This window comes from Pongo abelii, chromosome 19 (genome assembly GCF_028885655.2).
Source record: "Pongo abelii isolate AG06213 chromosome 19, NHGRI_mPonAbe1-v2.0_pri, whole genome shotgun sequence".
Classification (NCBI taxonomy): Eukaryota; Metazoa; Chordata; class Mammalia; order Primates; family Hominidae; genus Pongo; species Pongo abelii.
Window position 1 is genome coordinate 68,984,309 of NC_072004.2, and position 26,618 is coordinate 69,010,926.

Below are 26,618 nucleotides of genomic sequence, written 5' to 3' on the forward strand. Positions count from 1 at the left end.
CAACTATCACCATATTAGAGATTGGCAAACTGAGGCAGCTAGCTAACCGCAGAGGGCAAGATTTGATATTGAGTACTGTGTTCTTCCTGTAGAAAGACCTGAGAAGCCCAAACTCCCACATATGCAGAGTCACTATTTACAATAATCATGACTGCTGACTTCCTAATGTCAGGGAAATCCCCTCACTCCCACCAGTTCCTCCTGAAACAGAGCCTCCCTCCATCTTGCACAGGGTGTCTGACTTAGGAAACAAACTGTACACCCACCCTCCTAAGCCACCCAGGCCTACTAGATAGATCACCTCCGAATCATACCCTTTAATGGGGAAATCACCCTTCTTTGTGCCAGGCACTTGACATCGTCACTGCTCACATCAGCCCTGAGGTTGGTACTACAGTCTGCGATGGGGAAACGGAGGGTCCCAGATAAGTCACTACTAATCCATGGTCAAAGCAAGAAAGTAGCAGGGCTGGGACTCGAACTTAGGTCTGCCTGACTCTAGCGGGTCCCCGCCCAGGCGGGAGGCCCTCCCAGCTGAAGCCTTTCGCTGGCTGGATTACCTGGGGGAAAGTGACTTAACCTCTTCGAACCCCCAGAAGGTCAGAAGCTTTGCTTTTGGGGGATAAAATGGTGTGCAAACGAGACGCGAAGGAAACGCAAACCCTCGGGCGTCGGCGCAGCCTCTTCCCCGAGCCCCGGTCTGTCTAATGGCCCAGAGGGAGAGGTCGCACCCCCGATCCCTGGCACCTGCGAAACCAAGCGCCCGGTCGGCTGGCAGAAACGAAACCTCAACACCCTCCAGCCTCCCCCGCTTGGTTCCCGGAACCGGCGAGCCAGGCTTCGCGGAAACTTGCCTGGCGGCAGCCGCCTACAGCCCCGGGACCGCCCTGACCGCAGCCCGCAGCTCCGGGCCGGGAGGTGCGGGCCGGCGCGGTCGGGCCCGAGCAGCAGCGCGACGCGCGCTTCCGCCCCGCTCGGCTCCGGCGGCGGCCGCGGCGGCCCCACAATCCCCTTCTGGCTCCGGGGACGGGCGGGGCGGGGCGAGCGGGCGGAAATAATTTTCTGTTTGGTCGTCTCTGCCCCAGTCCCTTCGCCGCGGGACGCGCGAGACGGGAGAAGATGCGGGAAGCGGGAAGCAGGAGCGGGAGCGCGCGGCCCTGGCACGCATAGGGCGGCGGAGAGGGCACGAGCAGGGATTGAGCACCTACTGTGTGCCTTCACGCTTTACAAAAGGATTTTCGTTCGGTGTTCACTGCAGCCCCTGCCCAGGGGTACTGATGCCCCATTTACAGAGGGACAAGCCGGATTTCGGAGAGGTGAAGTCACTCGCCTAAAGTCGCACCGCCAGGGTCTGCGTGACACCCCAAAGCAGTGTTCAGTTACTCCGGGGAGAGCGCGATGAACTTGAACCACTTGTTGGCTGGTTCCTGCTCTTGCTCGTTTTTTGCGGATCGGCACATAGTGGGCGCTCAGGAAAATAAATGTTGGAAGCTTGAGATTGAACTTGACAGCTCGACCCTGGGTACCCGCCACGAATCCAGCCCAGCCCGCGGGGCACCGGGTTTCTCCAGACCTCGCAGGGAACATTTGCGGATGGGTTGGTAGAGGATGCTCGGACATCCCAGCTCCGCACCCGCACTCGACCAACGCGTGGTAGCGGAACCCCTGTCGGAGCGAGGCACAGACTGGGTTCAAGTCCCGACTCTGCCGATTTCAGGCTGAGTGACTTTGGGCGAGTCACTTTTTCCCGTCGAAACCTCAGTTGCTCCATCCACAAAATGGGAGACATGAACACCCATCCTAAAATGGTGTGGGGAGGATTAAACGAAACAACGTTCTCAAAACGCTAAACTTACAAGTGTTGTCTCCCGTCCATCCCATAAACTTAGGCGACAAACCCGGAGCAGGGTGACCTGAGACAAAGGTTTCCCGGCCCCTGTTTCCAGGTCGTCCACCCCTGTGGCGTAGGCACCTTTTAGTGAGCCCTGTCAGGCGAAACCCGAAACTGCGGCCACCTTGGCAGCGGTGGGCCCCAACAGGAAATATTCAAATATTCTGAAACTCGTGCATGATTTAGGACTGACATTTTTACGTTTAATTTTCTTGCAGTTTTATTCTTGCTAGTAAAGGTAATTCGTTAGAACCCCCTAAGTGCAGTTTCTCCTCTGTGTCTTGTTTAACTTTTCGTGTTAGCGAAATTCACAAATTTGACCAAGGAACCGGAGCGCGGCCGTCCTCGCCGGGATTCCGGTCATCGCAATAATCTGGCTCTCGGCCCCTACTCCCAGGCACGGAGGTCGAAGAGACGGGCTTCCCCTACACCGCCCTGTGTAGATGTAGCCTCTTCGTCCTGACAGCCCTCCGAGATTCCCTGTGTCCACCGGAGCGAGGGGAGGTGTGGGGCTGCAGCCCAGAACTCAGTTTCCCGGACCTCCCCAAACTCCCGCCTCTCCGGGATTAAGGGAGTAAATCCCTGACGCCAAAGACCGGGTCAAGGACAAGTTCTCCCCCGCCCTACTCCCCCCTCCTGGGCGGGGATTCACCTCCCTTCCCGGATGAAAGGTACTAAAGAGCCGACGGGGGGCCGCGGCGGGCCCCAGGCCCTTGATGTTCCGGTTGAACAGGTGCTGGTGAAAAGGAGGCGGACCCGGCGGAAGAGTCTGCCAGGGGGCAGTGCGCCGAAGGAGAGGCGGCCTCCTCCACCCCCAGTCCCCGGGCCCGTCTTCCCTTCTCCTCTGTTTGCCCCTCCCCCGCAGGAAGCGTTCCTGGCCGCGAGGTCTTTGAAGTGTCGTTGAAGTCCCCAGGGCTGCCTTCTCTCCTACGCCACCCGAACTCCCGCTGTAGGGGGCGGGTGACCTTTAGTCCCCACGGGAGTCGCCCTCCTTTAGGAAGTTTTTGGGGGTCAGATCTCACCCCCCCCTTTGCCCACACAGGTCTTGGGAAGAAGCCTTTGGGCCGACGCCCCTCACTTCTCCCCCAGACCCAATTGCAGGGACTTTAGTCCTCTGGAGTGCTGCGTGTGAGTTACCTTGTGTGTCTGTGTGCGTGCCTAGAGGTCAAGTGTAACTGGTGTTCGTGAGCACCTCGTGGTTGCGGGTCTCTAACTCTCGTGGGTCTCTAAGCGCACCCGCGGGGTTAGAGCGGAGGTTCGTGTCTCTGGGAGGGTCAGTGGTGTGACTGAAGCTGGGAGTTAGCTCGTGTCTGTGGGTGCCTCGGTGTGTGTCTCTGGGGCTCTGAGTCCCTGTGCGTGCGTGTGTGTCTGTGAACCCGACAGGAAGCTCCCCGAGGGCAGGAATATGTTTTGCTCTCTACTCGATCCCAGCGACTGGCAACGAGCGTTTAATAAATATCTGTTGAATGAATAAATGTCTGCGTGTGAGAGCGTCTGCCCTCCAGAGTGGCCTCCGAGGAAAGAGCCCGAGGGCGGCCAACCAAAGACCCCCAGACACGGGGTGGGGCGGGGGCGAACGGCCCGCGTCGCTCCCATTCCTCCTAGCGCCCCTTCCTCCGGTCTCCACTCCGAAGTTTCCCTGGGGCTGAAGAATCCACCCAGAGACGAAGACTTGGCGGAGGGGGCTGGAGACTCGGGGACCCGGGGCTCGAGACGGGAGGGCGGGCAGAGGGAGGGCTCGGGAGCGACGACCCAGAGCCGTAAAACGAAAAAGAAAGCAGGCAAAGCAGCAAGGAGCGAAAGAGCGAAAAGCTCCCTACCAAGCCAGGCTTTGTTCCCTGAACCTAAGACTTTACCCGGCGGCTGGCGGCGGGCGGGCCGGGAGCGAGCGAGCGGAGGCGCGCGGCCATGGCTGCCGCGGCCGGGCAGGGGGGCCGGGGGGGCGGCGCGTGAGCGGGTGGCGCGGGGCGGCGCGGGGCGGGCGGGCGCCCGCGATGTGCCACTCGGCGCCTCCCCCGCCGGGCCCGGGCTACGCGGCGGCGGGGCGGCCCTAGGAGCCGGGCGAGCGGCGCGGAGGGGGCGAGCCCGGCGTGCGAGTCTCATTGTTGTGGGGGGGGCCCGTCGGGGCATGAGGGCGAGAGCACGGCGGGGGGGGCGGCCAGACAGAGCGAGCGAGGAGGAGGAGGAGGAGGACGCGGAGGAGGAGGAAGGAGGAGGCAAAGAAAAGAAGCGGCGGCGGCGGAGGAAGAGGAGGAGGGGGCGAGGAGGCGCGCGGCCCCCCGCTCCCTCCCTCCCCCCTGACCCCCGACCCCCGCCGGCCGGCCCCCCGCCCCAGCCCCGGAGGGAGCTTATGGGAGTATGAAGGAGATGGTAGGAGGCTGCTGCGTATGTTCGGACGAGAGGGGCTGGGCCGAGAACCCGCTGGTCTACTGCGATGGGCACGCGTGCAGCGTGGCCGTCCACCAAGGTACGGGGGTGGCCCGCGGGGGGCGGCGGGACCCCGGGGGCGGCGTGCGCGGGGCGCCCCCGGCCGCGCCCTCCGGAGACCTCCTGGGGCTCGCGCGCCCCTCCCCCACCCCACCTGAAGGGAAGGGAGGCGTAGGGGGAGCTCCCCCCGCCCGGTCCTGGAAGACCGGGTCAGGCATTGTTTTCTTGCCTATTGTTCCAGTTCCGCGCCCCCCACCCTAAGTTGAGGGAGTTTGGGGAGAGTCTAGGGAGCAATGAGTGAACTCCCCACGCCCCACACCGCCGGTGTCGGGGCTGCCCGGGGAATGTTTACCTGCGAGGTGTCCCCTCCCGCCCGGTTATTTTGGTCCCGGCTCCGGGAGGAAGAGGTCAAGGGGGGGGCGTCATCCCCCCTCGCTTCCGGATAATGGGAGGAGCGGACTTGGAAAGGGAAGAGAAGGGTCCCAGGGGAGAAGGGACTCCTAAAATCCGCCGGGGAAGAGCTAAGGATAGGAGAGAGGTTGTGCAGGGGGCCGGAATCGAGAAGAGGGAGGCTTGGAGTTTCCCCCAGCAGCACATGGTTCGGGAGTTAACTCCTTGAGGAATCTTGCCGAGGGCGCAGGCTGGCATCTCCCGCCTGCCTGGCACAGGCAGCCGGGCCCCCCTTCCTGGGACATCCCTGAATGCTGTGGCCCGGGGCTCTTCCCGCCACGCTCCTCTCGGTTCCCAGCACCGCACCTGCCCTCAGCCTTGACTTTTAACCTGACTCTGTGATACTTAGAGGTAGAAGATGAGGTCCCTAGACCCCCTACTTCTCCGCCTCGTCCCTCACTGGCCCTTTAAGAAATCCCCCCGCCCACAACAACAAAACGTGTTTGACGGTCGTGACTGTTGTCCCCTCTGGTTTTCTCTATTCTTGATGCTGATGGCTGGTCCGGGGAAGGAGCTGGGAAACAAGTCCAGAAAGGGCGTGGGGGGGAGGATCTTCTAGAAGTTTAAGGTCAAAGACTCAGACTTCCCGCCTTGTTTGAAGTGCTTAATTGTGTGGTTGAAGGCTGGTGTTGTGCGGTTGGGCAGTCCTGCTGTTGAGTGAGTGACCCCTAGACTGGGGAGCAGCCCCCACTGCTGGAACTGGCTCTAGTCCTTTGGAGTCACCGCCTTCCCCCAGTTACCCTGGGAAAAAGCCACTGGCTGACAGCTTTGCTCAGCGACTGTCCTCCCCATCCTCAGCTTGCTATGGCATCGTTCAGGTGCCAACGGGACCCTGGTTCTGCCGGAAATGTGAATCTCAGGAGCGAGCAGCCAGGGTGGTGAGTTCCAGACTGCCCCTCTCCACTCCCCTGCCCCTCCCACACACCTGAGCGTCTCAGGTTGAGCTAGGGGACTCTGATGCCGAGGCTGGGGTGGGATTAACTCTGTCACACAGACTTCCTGTTTCCTGCACACCTACCTCCAACCCCATCTCTGCCTCACGCTCATCCCTCCCTCTGCCCCACCTCAGGCATGGGGCTTTGGTTTTTGTCTGTTTGAACTTTTTTATTATGGGAAGTTTCCTACTCATATGAAAGTAGAGGGAAAACTATAATGAATCTCATGTCCCCTTCCTCATTTTCAACAGTTACCAACTCACGGCCAATCCTGTTTCCACTGTAGCCCCATCCATCCACCCTAGAGCTTAGCATTTCAGCCTGGGACCCCTTGAACGTGTTCAGGGAGGGCCCAGCTCAGCAGATCCCCCAACCCCTGTGCACTCTTGCATTGGCAGAGGTGTGAGCTGTGCCCACACAAAGACGGGGCATTGAAGAGGACTGATAATGGAGGTGAGGTGGGCTCGTCTGCTGAGGTCAGCAAGGCCCCCTGAGCAGGGTCTGGGAAGGCAGGAATGGACTGGGTTGGGGTGGAGGCCGGGTTTCCTTTCCCTGGCTGGCGCTGGAATCTGATGGGAAGGCTGTGGAGGAGGGAACAGTCTGCAGCATGGGGTCATAAGGGGTGGAGTCTCCAGCTTGCCATATGCAGCTGAGGCCACCCCCACACTGCCCCAGGCTGGGCACATGTGGTGTGTGCCCTCTACATCCCCGAGGTGCAATTTGCCAACGTGCTCACCATGGAGCCCATCGTGCTGCAGTACGTGCCTCATGATCGCTTCAACAAGGTCAGCGGCCCCCCGCCGTGTCCCCTACCAGTTCCCTCCCATCCATGGGTTCCTCCAGCGCTCTCTTTATCCAGTGTCATTTGATTCTGTCCAACCAGCACTGAAAGGGAACTTGGGAGGTGGGTAGGTACCTACCAGTGAACCACCCTTCTGTTGACAGACACACTCATGCTCTGGCACTCAGGTGAAATAGTAGGCTCCCCTGCAGTAGTTCTGCCAGAGGGTAGACCTTTGCAGGTACTTCATTCATTCATTCGCTGGATACATTTTATTAAGTGCCTACTATGTGCCAGACCTGGTGCAAGGTAGGTGGCACACGCTGTTTGGTGCTGATCAAGACAGGTGTGCTGCCCGCTCAATGGAACGCAAGTTCTTGCATGCAAAGACTATAAATATCAGTAAAAAGGCAAAGTAAATGCAATTTGTGATAAATGCTGTGAAGAAAATAAGACACTAAAATAAAGACCTGGTGGGGGCTTACTTTAGACCAGATGGTAAAGGAAGGAGACATTTAGGCTGAGACCTGGGGCATGAGAAGGAGCCAGCTTCCAGGAGGGTGAGGGCCCCCAGGTTCCAGGCAGAAGAAAGCCTGGGCAGAGGCACAGAGGTGGGCATAAGCTCCCTAGTGAGCAAGACAGACAAAGGCCTTGGCCTTTCAGAGCTCACCATCCAAGGACTGTGCTACCCAGCATAGTAGCCGTCAGCCACACGTGGCTACATAAATTAATCAAAATTAAAAGCAGGCCGGGTGTGGTGGCTCACACCTGTAATCCCAGCACTTTGGGAGGCTGAGGGGGGTGGATCACCTGAGGTCAGGAGTTTGAGACCAGCCTGGCCAACATGATGAGACCCCATCTCTAGAAAAATACAAAAATTAGCTGGGCATGGTGGCGGGCACCTGCAGTCCCAGCTACTCGGGAGGCTGAGGCAGGAGAATCCCTTGAACCCAGGAGGCAGAGGAGGTTGCAGTGAGCCGAGATCGTGCCACTGCACTCCAACCTGGGCGACAGGGAGACTCCGTCTCAAATAAATAAATAAATAAAAATAAACAAAAATTAAATACAATTTAGAATCTAGTTCCTCAGTCACGCTAGGCGTAGTTCAAGTGCTTATAGCCCATGTGACGGGTGGCATTTGTCTTGGACGGCGCAGACCGTAGAGCGTTTTCATCACTGCAGACAGTTCTGTGGGATAGCACTGATCTAAGACTGTAGAGAGCAAATGGAATGGAGGGGGTGGCCTAAGGACCATCAGTAGAACAGGGGCTCCCTGGAGGAGGGGACGATTGCACTGTGTCCTGCAGACCTGTTACATCTGCGAGGAGCAGGGCCGGGAGAGCAAGGCGGCCTCGGGAGCCTGCATGACCTGTAACCGCCATGGATGTCGACAAGCTTTCCACGTCACCTGGTGAGACCCCCGTCCCACCCCCCGCCCCCTGGGTTTGTCCTGGATGGCCACTGATCAGGCTCATCCTAGCTGCTGTCCCTTTGATGGTGGTGGCAATGCTTTGGATGGTCTTGGCTTCGCCTCAGCAGGGGGCTGGGAGGGTGGGAGGAAGGGGGCTCATCTGATCTGTGGCCTCAGCCGTCTCAGGCTGCCCTCTCTGGTTAGTGCCCAAATGGCAGGCTTGCTGTGTGAGGAAGAAGTGCTGGAGGTGGACAACGTCAAGTACTGCGGCTACTGCAAATACCACTTCAGCAAGATGGTGAGTCCCGGCAGCCAGCGCATGAGCGGGTCAGTCAGCTGTGGTGAGATGGTTAGAGGGCATGGGCTCTGGGCCAGGCCAGTGCCTGGTGCTAGGAGGACAGAGAGGGAAAAAAACCAGTCCCTGCCCAAGAGGAGCTCTTCATTCGATGAGGAATAAAGTACAGCTTCAGGTGTGTGGATCAGAGCTGGACCAAGCAGTCTGTCCCAAAAGACAAAGCTCAGACCCTGCCTGTCAGAGTCTAGGAGGCTTCAAGGAAGAGGTAGCATTTAAGCTGAGTGGAGGTGGAAATCAAAGTAAGAACCAACATTTGTGTGGGAGGCAGCATTTACTATGCCTCCGCCTTAGGACAAAGTTCCTGCCATGTGTTATTTTGTGTGGTCCCCCCACCAACCCTAAGAACTAGGTGTGCTATATTTTCCACATTTTACAGGTGAGTAAACTAAGGCTCACTGAGGTCATATAACTTATCTTGCAGCTGGTAGATGGGATTTAGAACGGGCAGCCTAATTTGAAAAGCCCTCAGGAGCCTGCCAAACAGAGAAACGAGTCCCAGGCAGAGGGACTAGCGTGGACAAAGTCCTGAGATGAGGAAGGGCATGGGTGAGCGGCGGGAGAATGGGGTGTTTGGTGGGGAAGAGGCAGGAGATGAAGTGAGAAAGCAGGGCCCGAGCTGGGCTTGCCTCTGCGCCAGGCTTCAGGGGTCCAGGGGGAGGCTGGAAAGGGTGCTACTCTGTGTCTGTGTTTGTGGAGAGACTTGTGTGTCCCAGAAGCTGTGAGGTATTCTGGAGCAGTTGGCTGCAGCTTGGATCTACCCCCGAGCCACAGGCTTGTCAGGCCTGTAAGCAGGAGAGTAACATGATCAGATTTGTTTTTTAGGAAGATTACCCTGGCAGCCGCTGTGAGGCTAGATCAGAAGGGCTGAGGCTGGTGGCCGGGAGACAGCTGCAAGAAGGGGGATGGAGGGGTAAGGCTGAATGCTAGAACCATTTCTAGGGAGACTTGCCTAATCGTGGGAGTGGCTGAGAAGTAGGAGTTGGGGGTGACATTTAGGATCTAGGCTCTAGACACTGGGTAAATGGAGCTTGAATACCTGGGGGTGCCATGAACAAGGGGTACAGCTGGCTTCTGTAGGGGGAACACATGTCCTGATTTGCGCCAGACAGTCCCAGTTTATACCTGTTGTCCTGGTGTAATTATTAGTTCCCCTGTTTCATTTTTGAAAGTGTCCAGGTTTGGATCATAAGTTACATGGTCACCTTGGTTTCAGGGTTTGATGATAACTTAGGACAAGGTAGTGAGCTTGGTTTGGTTTGCAGGAGGCACCATGTGGAGACATTTAGATTTGGTGGATGTCAGACTCCTGGGCAGGGTGTAGTGGCAGCTCCAGGCTTATAAGGCTGGGGCTGTAATCCCAGGTTGTCCACAAGGATAGATCAGGTGGGCCACAAAAGAGGGGGCCTTGCAGGGTATGGGGCTCTGCAGGTAGGAGCTGTGTCCAACACTGGGGAGCTGCCCACTGGTCAGATAAGGCCTGAAATTAGCCCTTGGGTTTGGCAGTTGGGAGGTAGCTGGTGACCTTAGAGGGAGCAGCTGTAACCCCGGGGAGGGTGGAGCCATCAGGCTGGGTCTGTAGTGAAGGGGATGGGGGAGGCAGGCCCTGGCTGGGAGGAGACGCAGCATGTGGGTTGTTTGGGTTGTGTTGATGTTTAACTTCCCCCCTTTCTTCAAGTTAAGGGCAGCATATCCTTTGGGACAGGAGGAACCACTGTGTTTGGTGGAGGGGAGGGGCCAGGAAAAAGGAGAAGGGGGTGATAGCTGAGCCAAGTGTCTGGAGGGAGGATTGGATATGGAGTGCAGGGGAGCACAGACTCCCCACGAGGGTCCCCTGCACGCCCTCTGCTCCAGGGAAGGAGGTAGAAACGGGCCGTGGCTCAGTCAGCCAGGAGGGCACCATGGAGAGAATGAAAGACCCGGGCCCCAGTCTCACCTCCACCTGGGCCTTGCTGGGGCCCAGACGCATCCTTGCCTCTTCTGGGCCTCAGTGGTTGACTCTGCACATTGGACGAGCCAGCTGGAATGCTCTAGGATTTTCAGGCTGGGGAACGCCCTTCTGCTGAGCAGAGCATCATAGAGGACATGAGGTCCTCTTAGTGACAGACGGGGCACATGGGGCTGACCCCCAGGATCAGGATCCTCTAACCTTCTGGAAGCGTTCCCTAAGCCCGTGAGAGGAGGGTTTGCAATTTCTCTCAAATCTCTCCCCCAGAAGACATCCCGGCACAGCAGCGGGGGAGGCGGAGGAAGCGCTGGAGGAGGAGGCGGCAGCATGGGGGGAGGTGGCAGTGGTTTCATCTCTGGGAGGAGAAGCCGGTCAGCCTCACCATCCACGCAGCAGGAGAAGCACCCCACCCACCATGAGAGGGGCCAGAAGAAGGTAGAAGCCCTCCCCCACCTGCCATCACTCCCGCACAGGGACTCGGAGACTCACAAACATGGCTCAAGAAGCCATCATGAGGTGCCCTTAAGGTCTTGGCCCTGCCTTCTTCCTTCCTCTGAGGCCACTGAGGGCAGGAGGGGGCTGAAGTGAAACGGGGGAGGTGAGGTGGGAGCTTGGCTTCCCTGTGGCTGTGTTAGTGGTTCCTCTGGGTCCTCCCCATGACATCACAGTGTCCCCCAAGCCCCAGACACATGGCTCTGCACGTTGCACACGTCTCTGCAGTCCAGCCATGTGCCGCCTAGTGTGTAAGTGCTCATGCCTGCGTTCCCTCGCGCCACATAGCACAGCGTGCCCTGCTCCTGTCCCTCTGTGCAGCTGTGTCCCAGGTGGACACCCTTGCAGGTGTGTGTGTTCGCGCGCGTGGTGCTCTGTAGCACTGGCGTGATAATGGGACAGGCTATTTTTAGCAGGCGGGGCCGGGGGAAGGGCTGTTGGCTCTCATAGGAACTTGCCTGAATTGCTCCTGCCCAGCCCATTATCCAGCCCTCCTCAGGGAGAGATGGTGCCCACAAAACCCCATCCCTGAGAGGGTGTCAGCTCCCCACACCCACATGTCATGTTTGTCCTCGCCCAGACAGCCCCCCAGCACAATATCTAGTCACCTCTCCCTCTCCAGAGTCGAAAGGACAAAGAACGCCTTAAGCAGAAGCACAAGAAGCGGCCTGAGTCACCCCCCAGCATCCTCACCCCGCCTGTGGTCCCCACTGCTGACAAGGTACTACTGCCCACCTTCAGGAGGGATGGTGTGTGGGTCTGGGGTGGCAGAGGGAGGGAGGCGGGGGCGAGAGGTTGGTGAGCCAGGGACCTGGGCACCCTCCCCACAACTTCAAGTTAATGCCACTCCCCTCCCACCCCATACCCTCTACTCCTTCTTCCAGCCTAGAAGGGGCCACCAATCACTGACCAACCATGGGATTGGGGGTTTGGGGTGCTGGCTGCCAGATACTCCCATCTGCCTCTGTCCAGAGGGCCTCAGCCCTGGGCTCTTGTCTGCAGAGAGTGGGGGACGGCACTCAGGCCTGCTCTTCAAGTTCTAGGGCCCGTGTCCCCAGAGATCGGTAGAGGACGTCCCCTGTGCCCCATCAGGAGGACACCCAAAACTTGTCACCCAACCCAAATCCCACTCCGTGCAGGTTGGAGGGGCTGAAAGTTGTGACCAAGGTGGCATGGGGGGCAGGCCCCTGGACAGTATCCCGAAACTCCCACTCATCCCACCATTCCCAGCAGGGCATGGTATGTCAGGCCTGTCTCCAGAAATGGGCAACATCTGGATGAGCCATAGGCAGGCCCTACCCTAGGCCAGGGAATTACTAATCCAAGCTGGAACAGCCCTCCCTGCTCCCTACAACCTGCCCTCCCCATGGGAGGAGAACCTGGGAGGGTTGGGGGAGATGGAGAAACTGCTACCTCCTGTCACCATTATTGCCCATTCACCTCCACCCCACCTCAGACGGTTGGCAGAGCTCCGGGCACCTTAGCAGGAGGTTCAGGTATCAGGTTTCCAGGGTGATGTTGCTGTGGCAACTGCCCCAGTAAACCTCTCCCCTGCTTCCCAGGGCTCACCTGGAGAGCTTGTCATTCATGCCCTCTGACCTTTCCAGGGGCCTGCAGGCAGGTGGCAAGAAATGGCCAGGGATCTGGGAGTTTTTCCAGTAACTGGATGTCCCTTGGACATGCCAGAGAACTCTGCCCATCCCCCTCCACTCGCCCCAGCACTTCGGCTACCCTTCCCCCCAGCCCCTCTTCCCTTGCTCTCAGAACCACATCTGGCTCCCTTCAGAACTCCAGCTGTTGAAAAGAACAAAGAGGAAGACAGAGACCAGGACTCCGCCCGGGAGGGGCAGTGCAGGGTGGCTCTCGTTTCCGGTCCAGCCTGCATTCAGCATTTATCTGTTCAGCACGATTAACTGAATACCTGGTCGCTACTAGGAGGAAAAGGGCCTTCCCTGGCAGCAGCCTGAAGCACGAACCAATGCACAGCATGCCAGGCTGTGTTCTAGAACCAGGAGATGGAAGGGCATATGGAGATTAGTCCATTTAATACTCAAAATAATCCAATTAGGTTGGAAATTTACGAACCCCATTTAATATATGAAGACGATGGGGCACAGGGAGGTTAAGTAATTTGCCTAAAAGCACACAGCTAGTAAAGTGGTAGAGCTGAGATTCCAATGCAGTCTAGCTTGAAGGCTTGTGCTCTTCACCTGCCCACAGCACTGTCTCTGCAGCTGCTGCCATTGGACATCTCATCATTTATTGACCCTATACCATGTATCTGGCATCATGCTGCTTCCAACTCACCACATATGCATAGTGCTCCCTGTAAAGACACTGACACTCATCAACGCTGAGACTTTGCACAGTATAACATGGCGGTGAGGCCAGGCACGGTGGCTCACGCCTGTAGTCCCAGCACTTTGGGAGTCCGAGGCAGGTGGATTACCTGAGGTCAGGGGTTCAAGATCAGCCTGGCCAACATGGTGAAACCCTGCCTCTATTAAAAATACACAAAATTAGCCGGGTGTGGTGGCTGGTGCCTGTAATCCCAGCTACTTGGGAGGCTGAGGCAGGAGAATCACTTGAACATGGGAGGTGATTGAAGGTTGCAGTGAGCCGAGATCGCACCATTGCACTCCAGCCTGTGCAACAAGAGTGAAACTCCATCTCAAAAATAAATTAAGAAAAAACAAAAACATGGTGGTGAAGGGCAGAGCCCACCAGGCTCATCCTTGCTCTGCCCGACTTAGAGCCCACGCTCCTTCAACCACCACCCTGCCGCTCTCTTTGGTTTCTGGTGCCTCAGATAGGACAGAACATTTCAGTGCAGAGTGGCAGCTGTTGACATGTGGTCATGTGTGCACAGTTCTCTGGAAATAAGGGGACAGAATGTCTTGTTCAACCTGAAGTATTTAGGGAGGCTTCAGGGAAGGGGGACTTCTAAGCTGGATTTTAAAGGATGAGAAATTTCCCAGGAAGAGTAAGGATAGGCTGCCCTGGCAAACGCTTAGTGTGTGCAATCTCAGGTTGTCTAGGAAGAGCATGGGGTGGTCAGAGAATGCGTGGAAAGCCAGGGGGCTGAAGTTTGGGGTAGTAGCTGGAGGGCTCCAGGATGGCACCAGAGAAGCCCATTCTCCTGTGGGTCCTCTTCTCTGCCTTGCCACTTCCAGCATAGGTCCAGCCTTCTTAGGCGTCCTAAGTATTCAATGAATGAATGGACCAATGAGTAAATCTCTTCAGACTCTGGGACTGTTTCCATCTCCCTCTCAGCTTCCATCTTCCCTGCCTAAGGTGAAAGACAGACACCTTCTTGGGTTCAATGAATTCCCCTCTGCCTTACACCCAAGAGTGCCACAGCTGCCTCCCCATATCCCTGGTCTAGGAGCTCCCGGCCACTCCCTGCCCGGAAGTCCTTCATGAAACTAGCTGTGGGCTCTCCCAGTTGAGCGAGGTCCTGTGCCCTCCTGCTTCACTCCCACATCAGGATCAGCACAGGCCCAGGCAGCTGGTGTTGAACCTTCCTCTCTCCTCTCCTTCAGGTCTCCTCCTCGGCTTCCTCTTCCTCCCACCACGAGGCCAGCACGCAGGAGACCTCTGAGAGCAGCAGGGACTCAAAGGGGAAAAAGTCTTCCAGCCATAGCCTGAGTCATAAAGGGAAGAAACTGAGCAGTGGGAAAGGTGTGAGCAGTTTTACCTCCGCCTCCTCCTCTTCCTCCTCCTCTTCCTCCTCCTCCGGGGGGCCCTTCCAGCCTGCAGGTGAGTGGGCATCCGGGAGGAAGCTGGGAGCAGGGACAGCCTTTTGTCCTGAGCTTTTCTGGCAAGGGACTTTGCATATTGGTTTTGCATCTCATTTACTTTTCCATTGGTTCAGGATAAAGATGGGGAATCCCCTCCTCTCCAAACCTGCCCCTAAACCCTTCCTTCTTGAACCAGAACTCTTCTCCTCTCCCCTTCAGGGGCCACCCCACCAACCTCATAACAGTATTCCTTATCCCTTACATTTGCGCTGCAAGGTACAATTTTGCAAGAACCCCTGTTAACATTATGTCCTAGAATCGCTACAGTCATCTGGTGAGGCCAGTAGGGTGCGAGTTACTTTCCCCCGTTATATTGCAGGTGGGAAAGCTGGAGGGGTCGGGGGTACTCATCCCAGGACACAGACAGTGGCAGAGCTGAGACAGGAAACCAGGCATCCCCATTCGTGGACCAGAGCTCTCTCCCACCAGTACACGCGGGAGTGGGAGGGAGTGCGGGGATCTGGGGTCCAGCTGTAACCGTTTTCCCTCTGTGCACAGTCTCGTCCCTGCAGAGCTCCCCTGACTTCTCTGCATTCCCCAAGCTGGAGCAGCCAGAGGAGGACAAGTACTCCAAGCCCACAGCCCCTGCCCCTTCAGCCCCTCCTTCTCCCTCAGCCCCCGAGCCCCCCAAGGCTGACCTTTTTGAGCAGAAGGTGGTCTTCTCTGGCTTTGGGCCCATCATGCGCTTCTCCACCACCACCTCCAGCTCAGGCCGGGCCCGGGCGCCCTCCCCTGGGGACTATAAGTCTCCCCACGTCACGGGGTCTGGGGCCTCGGCAGGCACCCACAAACGGATGCCCGCACTGAGTGCCACCCCTGTGCCTGCTGATGAGACCCCTGAGACAGGCCTGAAGGAGAAGAAGCACAAAGCCAGCAAGAGGAGCCGCCATGGGCCAGGCCGTCCCAAGGGCAGCCGGAACAAGGAAGGCACTGGGGGCCCAGCTGCCCCATCCTTGCCCAGTGCCCAGCTGGCTGGCTTTACCGCCACTGCTGCCTCACCCTTCTCTGGAGGTTCCCTGGTCAGCTCCGGCCTGGGAGGTCTGGCCTCCCGAACCTTTGGGCCTTCTGGGAGCTTGCCCAGCCTGAGCCTGGAGTCCCCCTTACTAGGGGCAGGTTAGTGACCCCTGGGGACAGAGGGCATTTCAGGGCCCAGCCAGTCTAGTGAGGAACAGAGCTTACACATGCACTTAGAAGGAAATGGGATGGATACTGCTCCAAAAGATAGAGCATGGAGGAGACAGTCACCTTCAGGACATCCCCCTCTGCATGCCTGGAGTGAAAAGGATTGGGGGCAGATTGTCAGAAGGTTTTACCAAGTTTTGGGAGGGAGATTAGAAAAGCTAGGAATTCCCTAGTCCTTGGCAGGGCAGTTTAACAAGCAGGCGCAGCAAGCAGATGTCACCCAGGCAGGAAGTGACATCTTTGCAGCAAGAGGGTTAGACTGGGGCATGTAGCCAGATCCCAGGGAGCACTCGAGCTAGGGAGGGGCTGTCACAGCCACCTGGCTGAGCAGGAGTCTGGGGTGGAGGGTAACCACGTGCTTCCCTCTGTCCTTGTGCCTGCAGGCATCTACACCAGTAATAAGGACCCCATCTCCCACAGTGGTGGGATGCTGCGGGCTGTCTGCAGCACCCCTCTCTCCTCCAGCCTCCTGGGGCCCCCAGGGACCTCGGCCCTGCCCCGCCTCAGCCGCTCCCCATTCACCAGCACCCTCCCCTCCTCTTCTGCTTCTATCTCCACCACTCAGGTGAGACCTGGCTCCTGGGCTCCTCCTTTCCTGGGCAGGTTGGGGACAGACTGACAGATGACCCCAGCCTTCCATGGGAATTGGAGCAACTGGGCTGAGTTGCGATCAGACCTCCCTCCGGGCTCTGGTCCCCTCTGCTCCCCAGCACACCCAGCCCCCTTCACCCGGGTACACACAGTTGTGCTCTAGATCCAAGAATAACCGCCAGGGGATTCTACCTCCCTCCCTTAGGTGTTTTCTCTGGCTGGCTCTACCTTTAGCCTCCCTTCTACCCACATCTTTGGAACCCCCATGGGTGCCGTTAATCCCCTCCTCGCCCAAGCTGAGAGCAGCCACACAGGTATGTGAATATCTGACCCCCTCTCCCCTTTCTTCCTAAAGGTCTGACACCCATCACCTGCATGGGACCCCAGAAAGAATGGGAGAACTTTCTGGCTGCCCCCTCCCTCTGGCCATTGCCCTCCCTGCAAAAACAAACAGGTCGGGTGTGGTGGCTCATGCCTGTAATCCCAGCACTTTGGGAGGCCGAGGCGGGTGGATCACCTGAGATCAGGAGTTCGAGACTAGCCTGGCCAACATGGTGAAACCCCCGTCTCTACTAAAAATACAAAAATTAGCTGGGCGTGGTGGTGGGCGCCTGTAATCCCAGCTACTCAGGAGGCCGAGGCAGGAGAATTGCTTGAACCTGGGAGGCGGAGGTTGCAGTGAGCCGAGATCGCGCCATTGCACTCCAGCCTGGGCGATAAGAGCAAAACTCCTTCTCAAAACAAACAAAATCCCAGCGCGGTGGCTCCCGTCTGTAATCCCAGCTACTCAGGAGACTAGCCTGGGCAACATAGGGAGAACCTGTCTCTTAAAAAAAAAAAAAAAAAATCCACACACACAGCAAACCAGGGTACACTTTCACGTTAGAACCCAGCGAGAAGGCAGGGCAGGGCAGTTACTGCTCCATCTCACAGAAGAAAAAGGCAGAGATGGAAGACTTCCTCAAGGCAGGAAATGGCAGACCTAAAGCTCAGATTCTGTTCTCCTGACTCCAAGCCCAGTGCTTTCACCCCCTTGGCTTCGTAGTGCGTCCTTGAGATCAGCGCTTACGGAGGTCTCAACCTCTCCGGGTATTTACGAGTTAAGGGGGCGGGTCACAAGCTCCCCGCCCTCTCCCTGGAGAGTCAGCCCAGCCCCAGGAAGCTGATTGGTGCAGGGAGACCACCTGTCAGGCTGGGAGGCGGGGCCTACAGCCAGGCTGCCGACTCAGGTAAGCCTTAAAGGGGACAAATATGATTCCACGTTTAAGAACGAAAGAGTAGGGTGATATATTTGTTAAAACTCAGATCAGGATTCTGTGGCCCAAGGAGGAGTTTTAGTTTTGCCTTCTGATTAGGGATCTGATGAATGTAAAAAGTCATACAGAGCTAATTATGATAATAGCTGCAGTCATTAAGGGCTTGCTACATGCCAGCTAAACCCTTCAGGTAAACACTTCACATCTATTACTTTCTTTTAATCTTAATAACAGTCACTTCAGAGAGGCTGGTTAGGAGCCCAAGGTCACAAAAGTTGATGTCAGGTTTAAGTTCAATCCAGGTCTGTCTTGACCTCAAATTTCTATAACTCTGAAGATCCCAGGAAAGGAATTGGGCGGTGGATCTGAAAGAAGCCAGACAGTGGAGCCCTCAGCCCAGAGGAGGAAGAGAGCAGATGCTCGGGGTTTGCCTCCCAGGGGCAGGGTTTCCAAGCCAGGGCCCTCAGCGCTGGCCTTGAACTGCCAGTCTGGGGTTGGGGATTCCTGGGGAAAGGGATCTGCGGTGAGGTCCCAATCCCATATCCACCTCGGTGGCGGGGACCCTGAGGCAGCGACCACTCCTCCACGCTGATCCCAGCCTTCCCTTCTTCCAAGAGCCAGACCTGGAGGACTGCAGCTTCCGGTGTCGGGGGACCTCCCCTCAGGAGAGTCTGTCTTCCATGTGAGGGAAGGGGCAGCCTGGAGGAGGGGCTGGGGGCAGGAGGGACACCCGAGGGAGGAGGGACGGAGAGACCAGCGCGGGCTGGAACCCCTGGGGGATACGGGGGAATGGCCAGAGGAGCCTGGAGTGGTCGGGTCGACTGAACCCAGGTTCCCTCTGGCCGCAGGTCCCCCATCAGCAGCCTCCCCGCGCTCTTCGACCAGACAGCCTCTGCACCCTGTGGGGGCGGCCAGTTAGACCCGGCGGCCCCAGGGACGACTAACATGGAGCAGCTTCTGGAGAAGCAGGGCGACGGGGAGGCCGGCGTCAACAGTGAGGAGGGGTGGCGCCGGTCGGGACAACTGCCCCAGGGCCCCAACAGTCACCTTTCTCCCCGAGGTCCCCAAGCTTCTTTAAGGTTCCGCCCTTAGGCCCCGCCCCAGCCTTGACTCTCGGCCACCCCGAGCCTCACCTCCCATCCCTGCCGGGCCACACTACCGGCCCTGGGCCCTCAGCGCCCCACCTTTGGCCCTCGTGGCCTCCGGGCCCCGACCTTACCAAACCACAACTTCCGCCCTTCTCTCCTGACCCCTGTGGCCTCGACCCCAGCCTCAGGCTCCGCCCCAGGTCTTCACACCTGTGGCTCCCCAAGTCCCGCCTCTCTTCTCAGAACTCACCTGTGTCCCTCCTTAGGATGGCACCTCCTTTTTAAGTGCTGAGCCCTGGTTCGCCTCCAGGCCCCGCCCCCGGTCCCGCCTCCGCCGCTCCTCGCCCCGCCCTCAGGTTCCTCGCTCTCTCCGCAGTCGTGGAGATGCTGAAGGCGCTGCACGCGCTGCAGAAGGAGAACCAGCGGCTGCAAGAGCAGATCCTGAGCCTGACGGCCAAAAAGGAGCGGCTGCAGATTCTCAACGTGCAGCTCTCTGTGCCCTTCCCTGCCCTGCCTGCTGCCCTGCCTGCCGCCAACGGCCCTGTCCCTGGGCCCTATGGCCTGCCTCCCCAAGGTGAGGGGATCCCGCCCAGCCCGGGAGAGAGGCCCCCGCCCTGAAGTCCGGAGTGGCCCTGACTGCAGCCTGTGACATCCCTCCCACAGCCGGCAGCAGCGACTCCTTGAGCACCAGCAAGAGCCCTCCGGGAAAGAGCAGCCTCGGCCTGGACAACTCGCTGTCTACTTCTTCTGAGGTGGGCGCTACGAGGAGCGGGGCAGGAAGGAGGGGGAGACTCAAGGCTCTCCTGGTCCCATCTCTTCCCCGCAGCTATTGGAGGCTGGGCAGTGAAATGACTGACTGAGCAATTGATTGATCCATTCAGTCCTCCCTTAATCAAGTAATATTTATGAGGTGCCCACTTAGTGCCAGGCATTGGCTAAGCAATCAGTGAGCAAAACCGGCACAGCGCTGCTTCTGAAGATAGGCTACCCCAAGCAAAGAAGGAGTAATCACAAACTGGGAGACATGTTAGGGTGGAGAGAAATTGAGGGCTGAGAGAGAGAACGGGGGAGGGCTGCTTCTGTGGATAGAAAGTGGTTAGGGAAGGCCTCTTTGAGAAGTATTTGTGAAGGGTTTATTATAGCGCCTCACACAAAATAATTCCTGTGTAACTGGTGGCGGTTGGAATAGCAGTTGCTATTGTGTTGTGGTTATTACTAGAATCCAACAAACTGGGTTCTTGTTCTCTCTCTGCCATTTATTAACTGTGTGACTTGGGCAGTTATAATAATAACCAGCATTAATTGCACACTTGCCCTTTGTCATGCCCTATGCTAAGATTTTTTAAAGCATTCATTTAGTCTTCATGGTAAGCCTATGGAATAGGTACTACTATTACCCCCTAGCTTATGAGTGAGTAAACTAAGACACGTTGAACCCAAGGTCACCCAAGCCATTGGATTGTGGACATAGGATTCGAACCTGAGCCTTTCACTTCAGCTGTAGTGCTTTTGCGTGCAGAGTTACTTAACCTGTGCAAGAATCAATGGCTTCACCCATAAAATGAGAATAGCGAGATAGCACAGGTCAAGCCCTCAGCCCAGAATCTGGTTCACCAGATGGTCACCACCATCATCACTGTCCATTATTAAATGAGGATGACGAGGGGCGCTGGGCTCCCAGGAAGGGGTCAGGAAACATGATTCGTGAAGACAATTTGGATTCTTAGCCCTCATCCCCGGACCTTGCTTCTTCCAGGGTGCCTGGGGGTGAAGTGGGGGTTGCTGTGCTCTGTGAGAATGCTGGTGGGTGCTGGGCCAGGGGCCAGAAAAGTCATGCTGGTCCTCTGACCCCTCCCTTCCCCCTCCCTCCCCAGGACCCACACTCAGGCTGCCCGAGCCGCAGCAGCTCGTCGCTGTCCTTCCACAGCACGCCCCCACCGCTGCCCCTGCTCCAGCAGAGCCCTGCCACTCTGCCCCTGGCCCTGCCTGGGGCCCCTGCCCCACTCCCGCCCCAGCCGCAGAACGGGTTGGGCCGGGCACCCGGGGCAGCGGGGCTGGGGGCCATGCCCATGGCTGAGGGGCTGTTGGGGGGGCTGGCAGGCAGTGGGGGCCTGCCCCTCAATGGGCTCCTTGGGGGGTTGAATGGGGCCGCTGCCCCCAACCCCGCAAGCTTGAGCCAGGCTGGCGGGGCCCCCACGCTGCAGCTGCCAGGCTGTCTCAACAGGTGAGGGAGAGCTCAGCCCTGGGAAGGGGAACAGGGTGGGGGGCTGGCTCTGGGAAGGGAGGGATTTTCCCCAAAATACCCACAATCCCTAAAAGGAAAAATGGCCTCTGGTCTCACAGGGTATATAATCCTAGTCACCTCTTGGCCTCTAGGGACTCCACAGACTGTTAGACATGTGTGTCCTCTGGACGGTAGCTCCCCAGGGACAAAAGAATTGTTGACTTCCTGTCCTACACTCTAGGATTTCCTTCTGGGACAGTTCTTCTAAATCAGACCTGCATCCCTCCTGCTGCACCCTATGAGCACAGTGCTCTAAGATCGCACATCCCTGCCTTGCTTCCCCTGGGTCTGAGGGAGTCTGGGGGCTTGAGATTGGAAGCAGGAGTGTTTCCCTGGCCCTCCCCCATGATCTGTGTATTGTCCCCCCGCCCCCCCCCCCCCACCTCAGCCTTACGGAGCAGCAGAGACATCTCCTTCAGCAGCAAGAGCAGCAGCTCCAGCAACTCCAGCAGCTTCTGGCCTCCCCGCAGCTGACCCCGGTAATGCCCCTCCCTTCCCTGCCTCAGGGGCCCTTTGGTCTGCCTGGAAGGGCACATCTCAGAAGATCAGGGCCAGCCAGGAGAGGGCAGGAGCAGGCAGAGGGAGGGGAAGCTCTAGGCTGGGCCTGTGGGACTGGGGCTGGGCCCTGTGGAGCATCCATGGCAGGTAAGGGGGATAAGATCATGCCCAGGGTCCCCTGGGCATTGAGAAAGGGCTGCCGTAATAGCCCCAGGTCGCATCCTGGTGAGAGACTCTGGAAGGCAGCAAGTCCTCAGTTATTGAGCGTTTCAGTCCCAGCCCCAAAGGCATTCAGGGGAAACTCCAGGGTCTAAGTGGCTGTGCAGGTGACACCACCCTCAACCACAGCAGCTTCTTTGGGTCTGTCTCCTGTTGGGTTGGCTGAAACTACCTTTGGAGAAAAGGAGTTTTACTTTTTAAAAATGAGGGAAGCAGCCGGGCGTGGTGGCTCATGTCTGTAATCCAAGCACGGGAGACTGAGGCAGGCAGATCGCTTGAGCTCAGGAGTTCGAGATCAGCCTGGGCAACTTGGCGAAACTGAGTCTCTACAAAAAATTAGCTGGGCGTGGTGGTGTATGCCTGCAGTCCCAGCTACTCGGGAGCCTGAGGCAGGAGAATCGCTTGAACCGGGGAGGTAGAGGCTGCAGTGAGCTGAGATGGCGCCAATACACTCCAGCCTGGGTGACAGAATGAGACCTTGTCTCAAAAACAAAACAGGGAGTTGAAAAAAATAAGAGAAATAAACATTTTCATATAAAGAAATATTAGACAGGAAACCAATTCAGCTGGCTGCCTGTAGGGACCAGATGGGAGCAAGAGGAGTAAGTTCTTAAGGTAAACTTTGATATATTATTTTGGTTTCTGGGACATTAAGAATGCTTTGACTATTCAAAGCAAAATAAATGAATCTTAAATGATAGAAGCAAATAAAACAAAAGAGAAAGGAAATTGAAAACTTTTTTTTTTTTTTTTTTTTTTTTTGAGACAGAGTTTCACTCTTGTTGCCCAGGCTGGAGTGCAATGGCATGATCTTGGCTCACTGCAACCTCTGCCTCCCGGGTTCAAGGGATTCTCTCGCCTCAGCCTCCCAAGTAGCTGGGATTACAGGTGCATGCCACCATGCCCAGCTAATTTTTGTATCTTTAGTAGAGATGGGGTTTCACCATGTTGGCCAGGCTGGTCTCGAACTCCTGACCTCAAGTGATCCACCGGCCTCAGCCTCCCAAAGTGCTGGGATTATAGGCGTGAGCCACTGCGTCCGGCGAATTGAAAACTATTGACCTAGTCAATAGTTTTGGCGAAACCCCGTCTCTACTAAAAATACAAAAATTAGCCGGATATGGTGGCAGGCCCCTGTAATCCAGCTACCTGGGAGGCTGAGGCAGGAGAATCGCTTGAACCAAGGAGGTGGAGGTTGCAGTCAGCCAATATCGCACCACTGTACTCCACCTGGGTGATAGAGCAAGACTCCGTCTCACAAAAAGAAAAGAAAAGAAAAGAAAACTATTGACCTAGTTTAGTGTTTTTCAACTTGGGGGCATCTGTGGTTGTCTTAGGAGCTGAGGGGTGATTCTGTGGGCAGGGCCAGAGATATTAAATACCCTGCTGTTGGCCGGCAGTGCTGCAGCTGGCAAATACCAATGGCATGCAACCATTTTCTTGTCTAGATGGGGAGACCGAGGCTAAGTGGGAAATGCGAGACAGTACCTTGACTGTCTCACAGTCCTCTTGCCTCCTAGTTCCAGTGTGATGGGGTGGGGCCTGGCCAGGCAGGGCAGGCAGGCAGCAGGGAAGAGACCCCCGAGACTGTTGGCCAACAAGCAGTCTGGCCCCCTTGCAGGAACACCAGACTGTTGTCTACCAGATGATCCAGCAGATCCAGCAGAAACGGGAGCTGCAGCGCCTGCAGATGGCTGGGGGCTCCCAGCTGCCCATGGCCAGCCTGCTGGCAGGAAGCTCCACCCCGCTGCTGTCTGCGGGTACCCCTGGCCTGCTGCCCACAGCGTCTGCTCCACCCCTGCTGCCCGCTGGAGCCCTAGTGGCTCCCTCGCTTGGCAACAACACAAGTCTCATGGCCGCAGCAGCTGCAGCTGCAGCAGTGGCAGCAGCAGGCGGACCCCCAGTCCTCACTGCCCAGACCAACCCCTTCCTCAGCCTGTCGGGAGCAGACGGCAGTGGCGGTGGCCCCAAGGGAGGGGTGAGTAAGGGGCCCGGGGCCTTCCTGCCTCCCCTCTGAGGGATGGGTAGAGATGGATTGTCAGAAGGCTTATCATCAGGTACCTCAGCAGGGGGAAGGAAGCAACCCCTAGGTCAGCAAAGTACCCTGCCTCAGACCCCAGGGCCTCTGCTTGCACATGGGTGCCCTCCTGCAGGGCCAAGAAAGATCCCATCTGAGCATGGGCTCAGAGGAAAAGGACCAATTAGAAAACAGCCTTCCTCCGGGAGGACCAATTAGAAAAAGCCATTTTGTTTCTCAGCTGACCAATTAGAAAAAGATGACCCTCTGGGTAGGCCAATGTCAGAAAGGCCCTCTCTCCCTCTCCTGAGGGCACACGGCCTTAGCTCGCACATGCCCACGCAGCCCGGTGCTCTTCTGCAGGGTGGTTTCACACCCCTGCACATCGGCTCTGGTGCGCACCCCTCAGAGCCCAGGCCAGAGGCTTCCATTGGCCCCGTTTCAGCACCCCACAGCAGCTTTCTTGGCCCAGGAAGCTGTTCTTATCTGGGGGTTAGGACCTGACACTTTCCACACCCCCGGCCTCCCTCCCTGTCTTTCCAGACCGCTGACAAAGGAGCCTCAGCCAACCAGGAAAAAGGCTAAATCCACCCTTACCCCTCATGACCCCCCAAGTGGAGGGAACAGATCCTGGCCTGAGGGGTCCTAGCCTGGAGCAGGCGCCTGCGCCCAGACCCTGGAGAGCCTTGACCCAGAGCCTGTGCTGAGGTCCAGGGAGTGTGGGGAGCTCCTGGTGTCGAGGACTGAGACTGAGAGGGGAGCCCCCTCCATCTGGCCCCCTTCCCTTTCCGCACTGTCCGCTTTGTGAGGCTCAGAGGAAGGACAGTCTGCAAGCCCGCCTAGGAGGTCCACCCCCAGCAAATGTTTTGAAGGTTCCCCCCGAGAGCAGAGTGGGCCATGGCAGAAGTAGGGGGTCGGTTGGACCTGTCGCATGAAATGGATCAGCACTTAAATGGGGAGAAGTGGAGGGAGAGGCCCTGGGCCTGTCCCTGCGGGGAAATCTTTTATGGAAGAAGGGCTGGACCCACTTTACCTGCAGTTTCTTCCCAGCTCGGGCAGATGGCAGAAGGGACCCCTTGGACTTTTTCTCGCCATCCCTCCCCCCAGCGCAGGGCACAAGCTGAGCTTGTAAAAGCCCACAGATGTTGGGGGCTGGAGAAGGGGCAGGAGAGCATCACACTCAGCCCCAGCCTCCTCAACCTCTTGGGGCCCCGTGATGGGGAGGAGAGGGCAGGTGCAGGGAGGCTCCGGCCTTCCTTGATGCCCCGCCCTTTGTTTGCACTATTGGACTTAGGAGTGCCGAGGGTGGGGAGATGGAGCTGCCCGACTCAGTGTGTGAGTGTGTGTGTGCGTGCCTGTGTGTGTGTGTGTGTGTGTGTATGTGTCTGTCTGCCTGTCTCTCTCCCCCTGGACCCAGGGCAGCCAAGGGCAGGGATAGGCGCAGTGGTCAGATGAAGCAGCGCCAGAGAGGGGACCTCCCAGCTCTTATTTGCACCCTCCCCACCTCACCAACTTTGGTCCCTCTCTGGGGGCATGAATGGTTAACAAACATCAGAGCAGTACTCCAATATTGGAGAGTCACTGGGGGCACGGGGCTTTGAATCAGGGTAATGTCCTGCCTTTCCTCCCCTGACCCCACATGGTCTCAGGGCCCCCTTAGGGCCCCCTACCCCACTGATAGCTTCCTCCTTCTTCTCTGGCACAAAGGGAGCCCCAGGGCTTGGGGGAGGGCGTAAGGTGGGGGGACATGCCACTGCTTTTAGCAAAAGCCTCCCTCTCAGAATTAGCCAGCTTGCCTCCTGCACCCCACCCCCACCAACCAGGGGAGTCACTAAGCTGACTAACAACTGTCCCCTCACCCACCAGCTATTTCCCCAGGGTAGAGTGGGCAATTCTCACCTTCAGAGAGTCCCTGCCTGCCCAGGCCCTTGGCACAGAGGCTGAGTGGACAGTCAGGAGAGAGGCGAGAGGCAAGGCGAAGCCTGTTGTCCCTGTTTCAGTTGCACTGGGGTTGGAGCCCAGGGTAGGGGTTTCCAGCTTCCCCAGGCTCCGGCCTTGTCAGTCTCTTTGCATGTGTGGATTTTTCTGTGTGTGTTTCTGTTTGGGTTTTTGTTGTTGGGTTTTTTTTTTTTTGTTTTTTTTTAATAAAGAAAAGAAGATGTGTATATTTTTGGCAACGACAGAAACGTAGTGCAGATATATTTTTGCCTGTGCTGCTCAACTGTTTTTTTTTTTCTGATACTGAAAATAATATTAATATTCCTGTTGATAAGACTTTGTAAGATGTTAGGGAGCTGATAATGGAGGGGGGTGGGAATCCTTCAAAGGCAATTTCTTAGGCACTTGCAAGGGCTTGGGGGAGGGGGAGGCAGTTGTGATGACCTCAGAAATACTCACTTTTTATTAATGCTAAATATGTTAGAAAGAAATGATAGAATTCAGCATTTTATTCATCTTAATCTATTAAGCTGTGTAACTCCCTGCCCCAAACCACTGAAAAGAAAAGTAACCTTCAGGCCAGGCGCGGTGGCTCATGCTTGTAATCCCAACACTTTGGGAGGCTGAGGCGGGCGGATCACCTAAGGTCAGGAGTTCAAGACCAGCCTGGCCAACATGGTGAAACCCCGTCTCTATCAAAAATATAAAAATTAGCCGGGCGTGGTGGCACGTGCCTGTAATCCCAGCTACTTGGGAGGCTAAGGCACGAGAATTGCTTGAACCCGGGAGGCTGAGGCTGCAGTGAGCCGAGATTGTGCCATTGCACTCCAGCCTGTGTGAGAGAGTGAGACTCTGTCTCAAAAAAGAAAAAAAAGAAAAGTAACCTTCAGAGATTCTTAGAAGAGTTGCTCATTCACACCCACGCCCTTGCCCGAGGCTGGCCCACTTAGAGCGAAACTTAACTTTTGTCTGGATGGGAAGGGAAGTCTACCCCGAGGTTGCCATGTTGAAGAGTGAGAGGTCCAGGTGATTCTGTGCATTGAAACCAAGACACCCCA

The 26,618-nt window shown here is 57.1% G+C and overlaps 1 protein-coding gene across 3 annotated transcripts; it reads left to right on the plus strand.

The window, feature by feature from the left end:
- Positions 1–3,888: 3,888 nt before the first annotated feature.
- Positions 3,889–26,618, plus strand: MLLT6 (MLLT6, PHD finger containing). Of its 3 annotated transcripts, none has more exons than XM_024235089.3 (20): positions 3,889–4,358; positions 5,567–5,646; positions 6,102–6,156; positions 6,379–6,488; positions 7,792–7,895; positions 8,100–8,193; positions 10,463–10,630; positions 11,310–11,408; positions 14,230–14,446; positions 14,986–15,600; positions 16,053–16,234; positions 16,466–16,574; positions 18,132–18,198; positions 18,365–18,510; positions 18,981–19,178; positions 19,268–19,356; positions 20,479–20,828; positions 21,277–21,367; positions 23,227–23,583; positions 24,166–26,618. In XM_024235089.3, exons 1-20 carry the CDS (start codon positions 4,250–4,252, stop codon positions 24,205–24,207), a joined length of 3,282 nt encoding a protein of 1,093 aa, XP_024090857.1. In that variant the 5' UTR covers positions 3,889–4,249; the 3' UTR covers positions 24,208–26,618. The 3 variants fall into 3 exon arrangements, with proteins under 3 accessions (XP_024090857.1, XP_024090858.1, XP_054402311.1); XM_024235090.3 differs by having other exon boundaries at positions 3,948–4,358; positions 10,466–10,630; XM_054546336.2 differs by lacking the exons at positions 3,889–4,358; positions 5,567–5,646; positions 6,379–6,488 and having other exon boundaries at positions 6,096–6,156.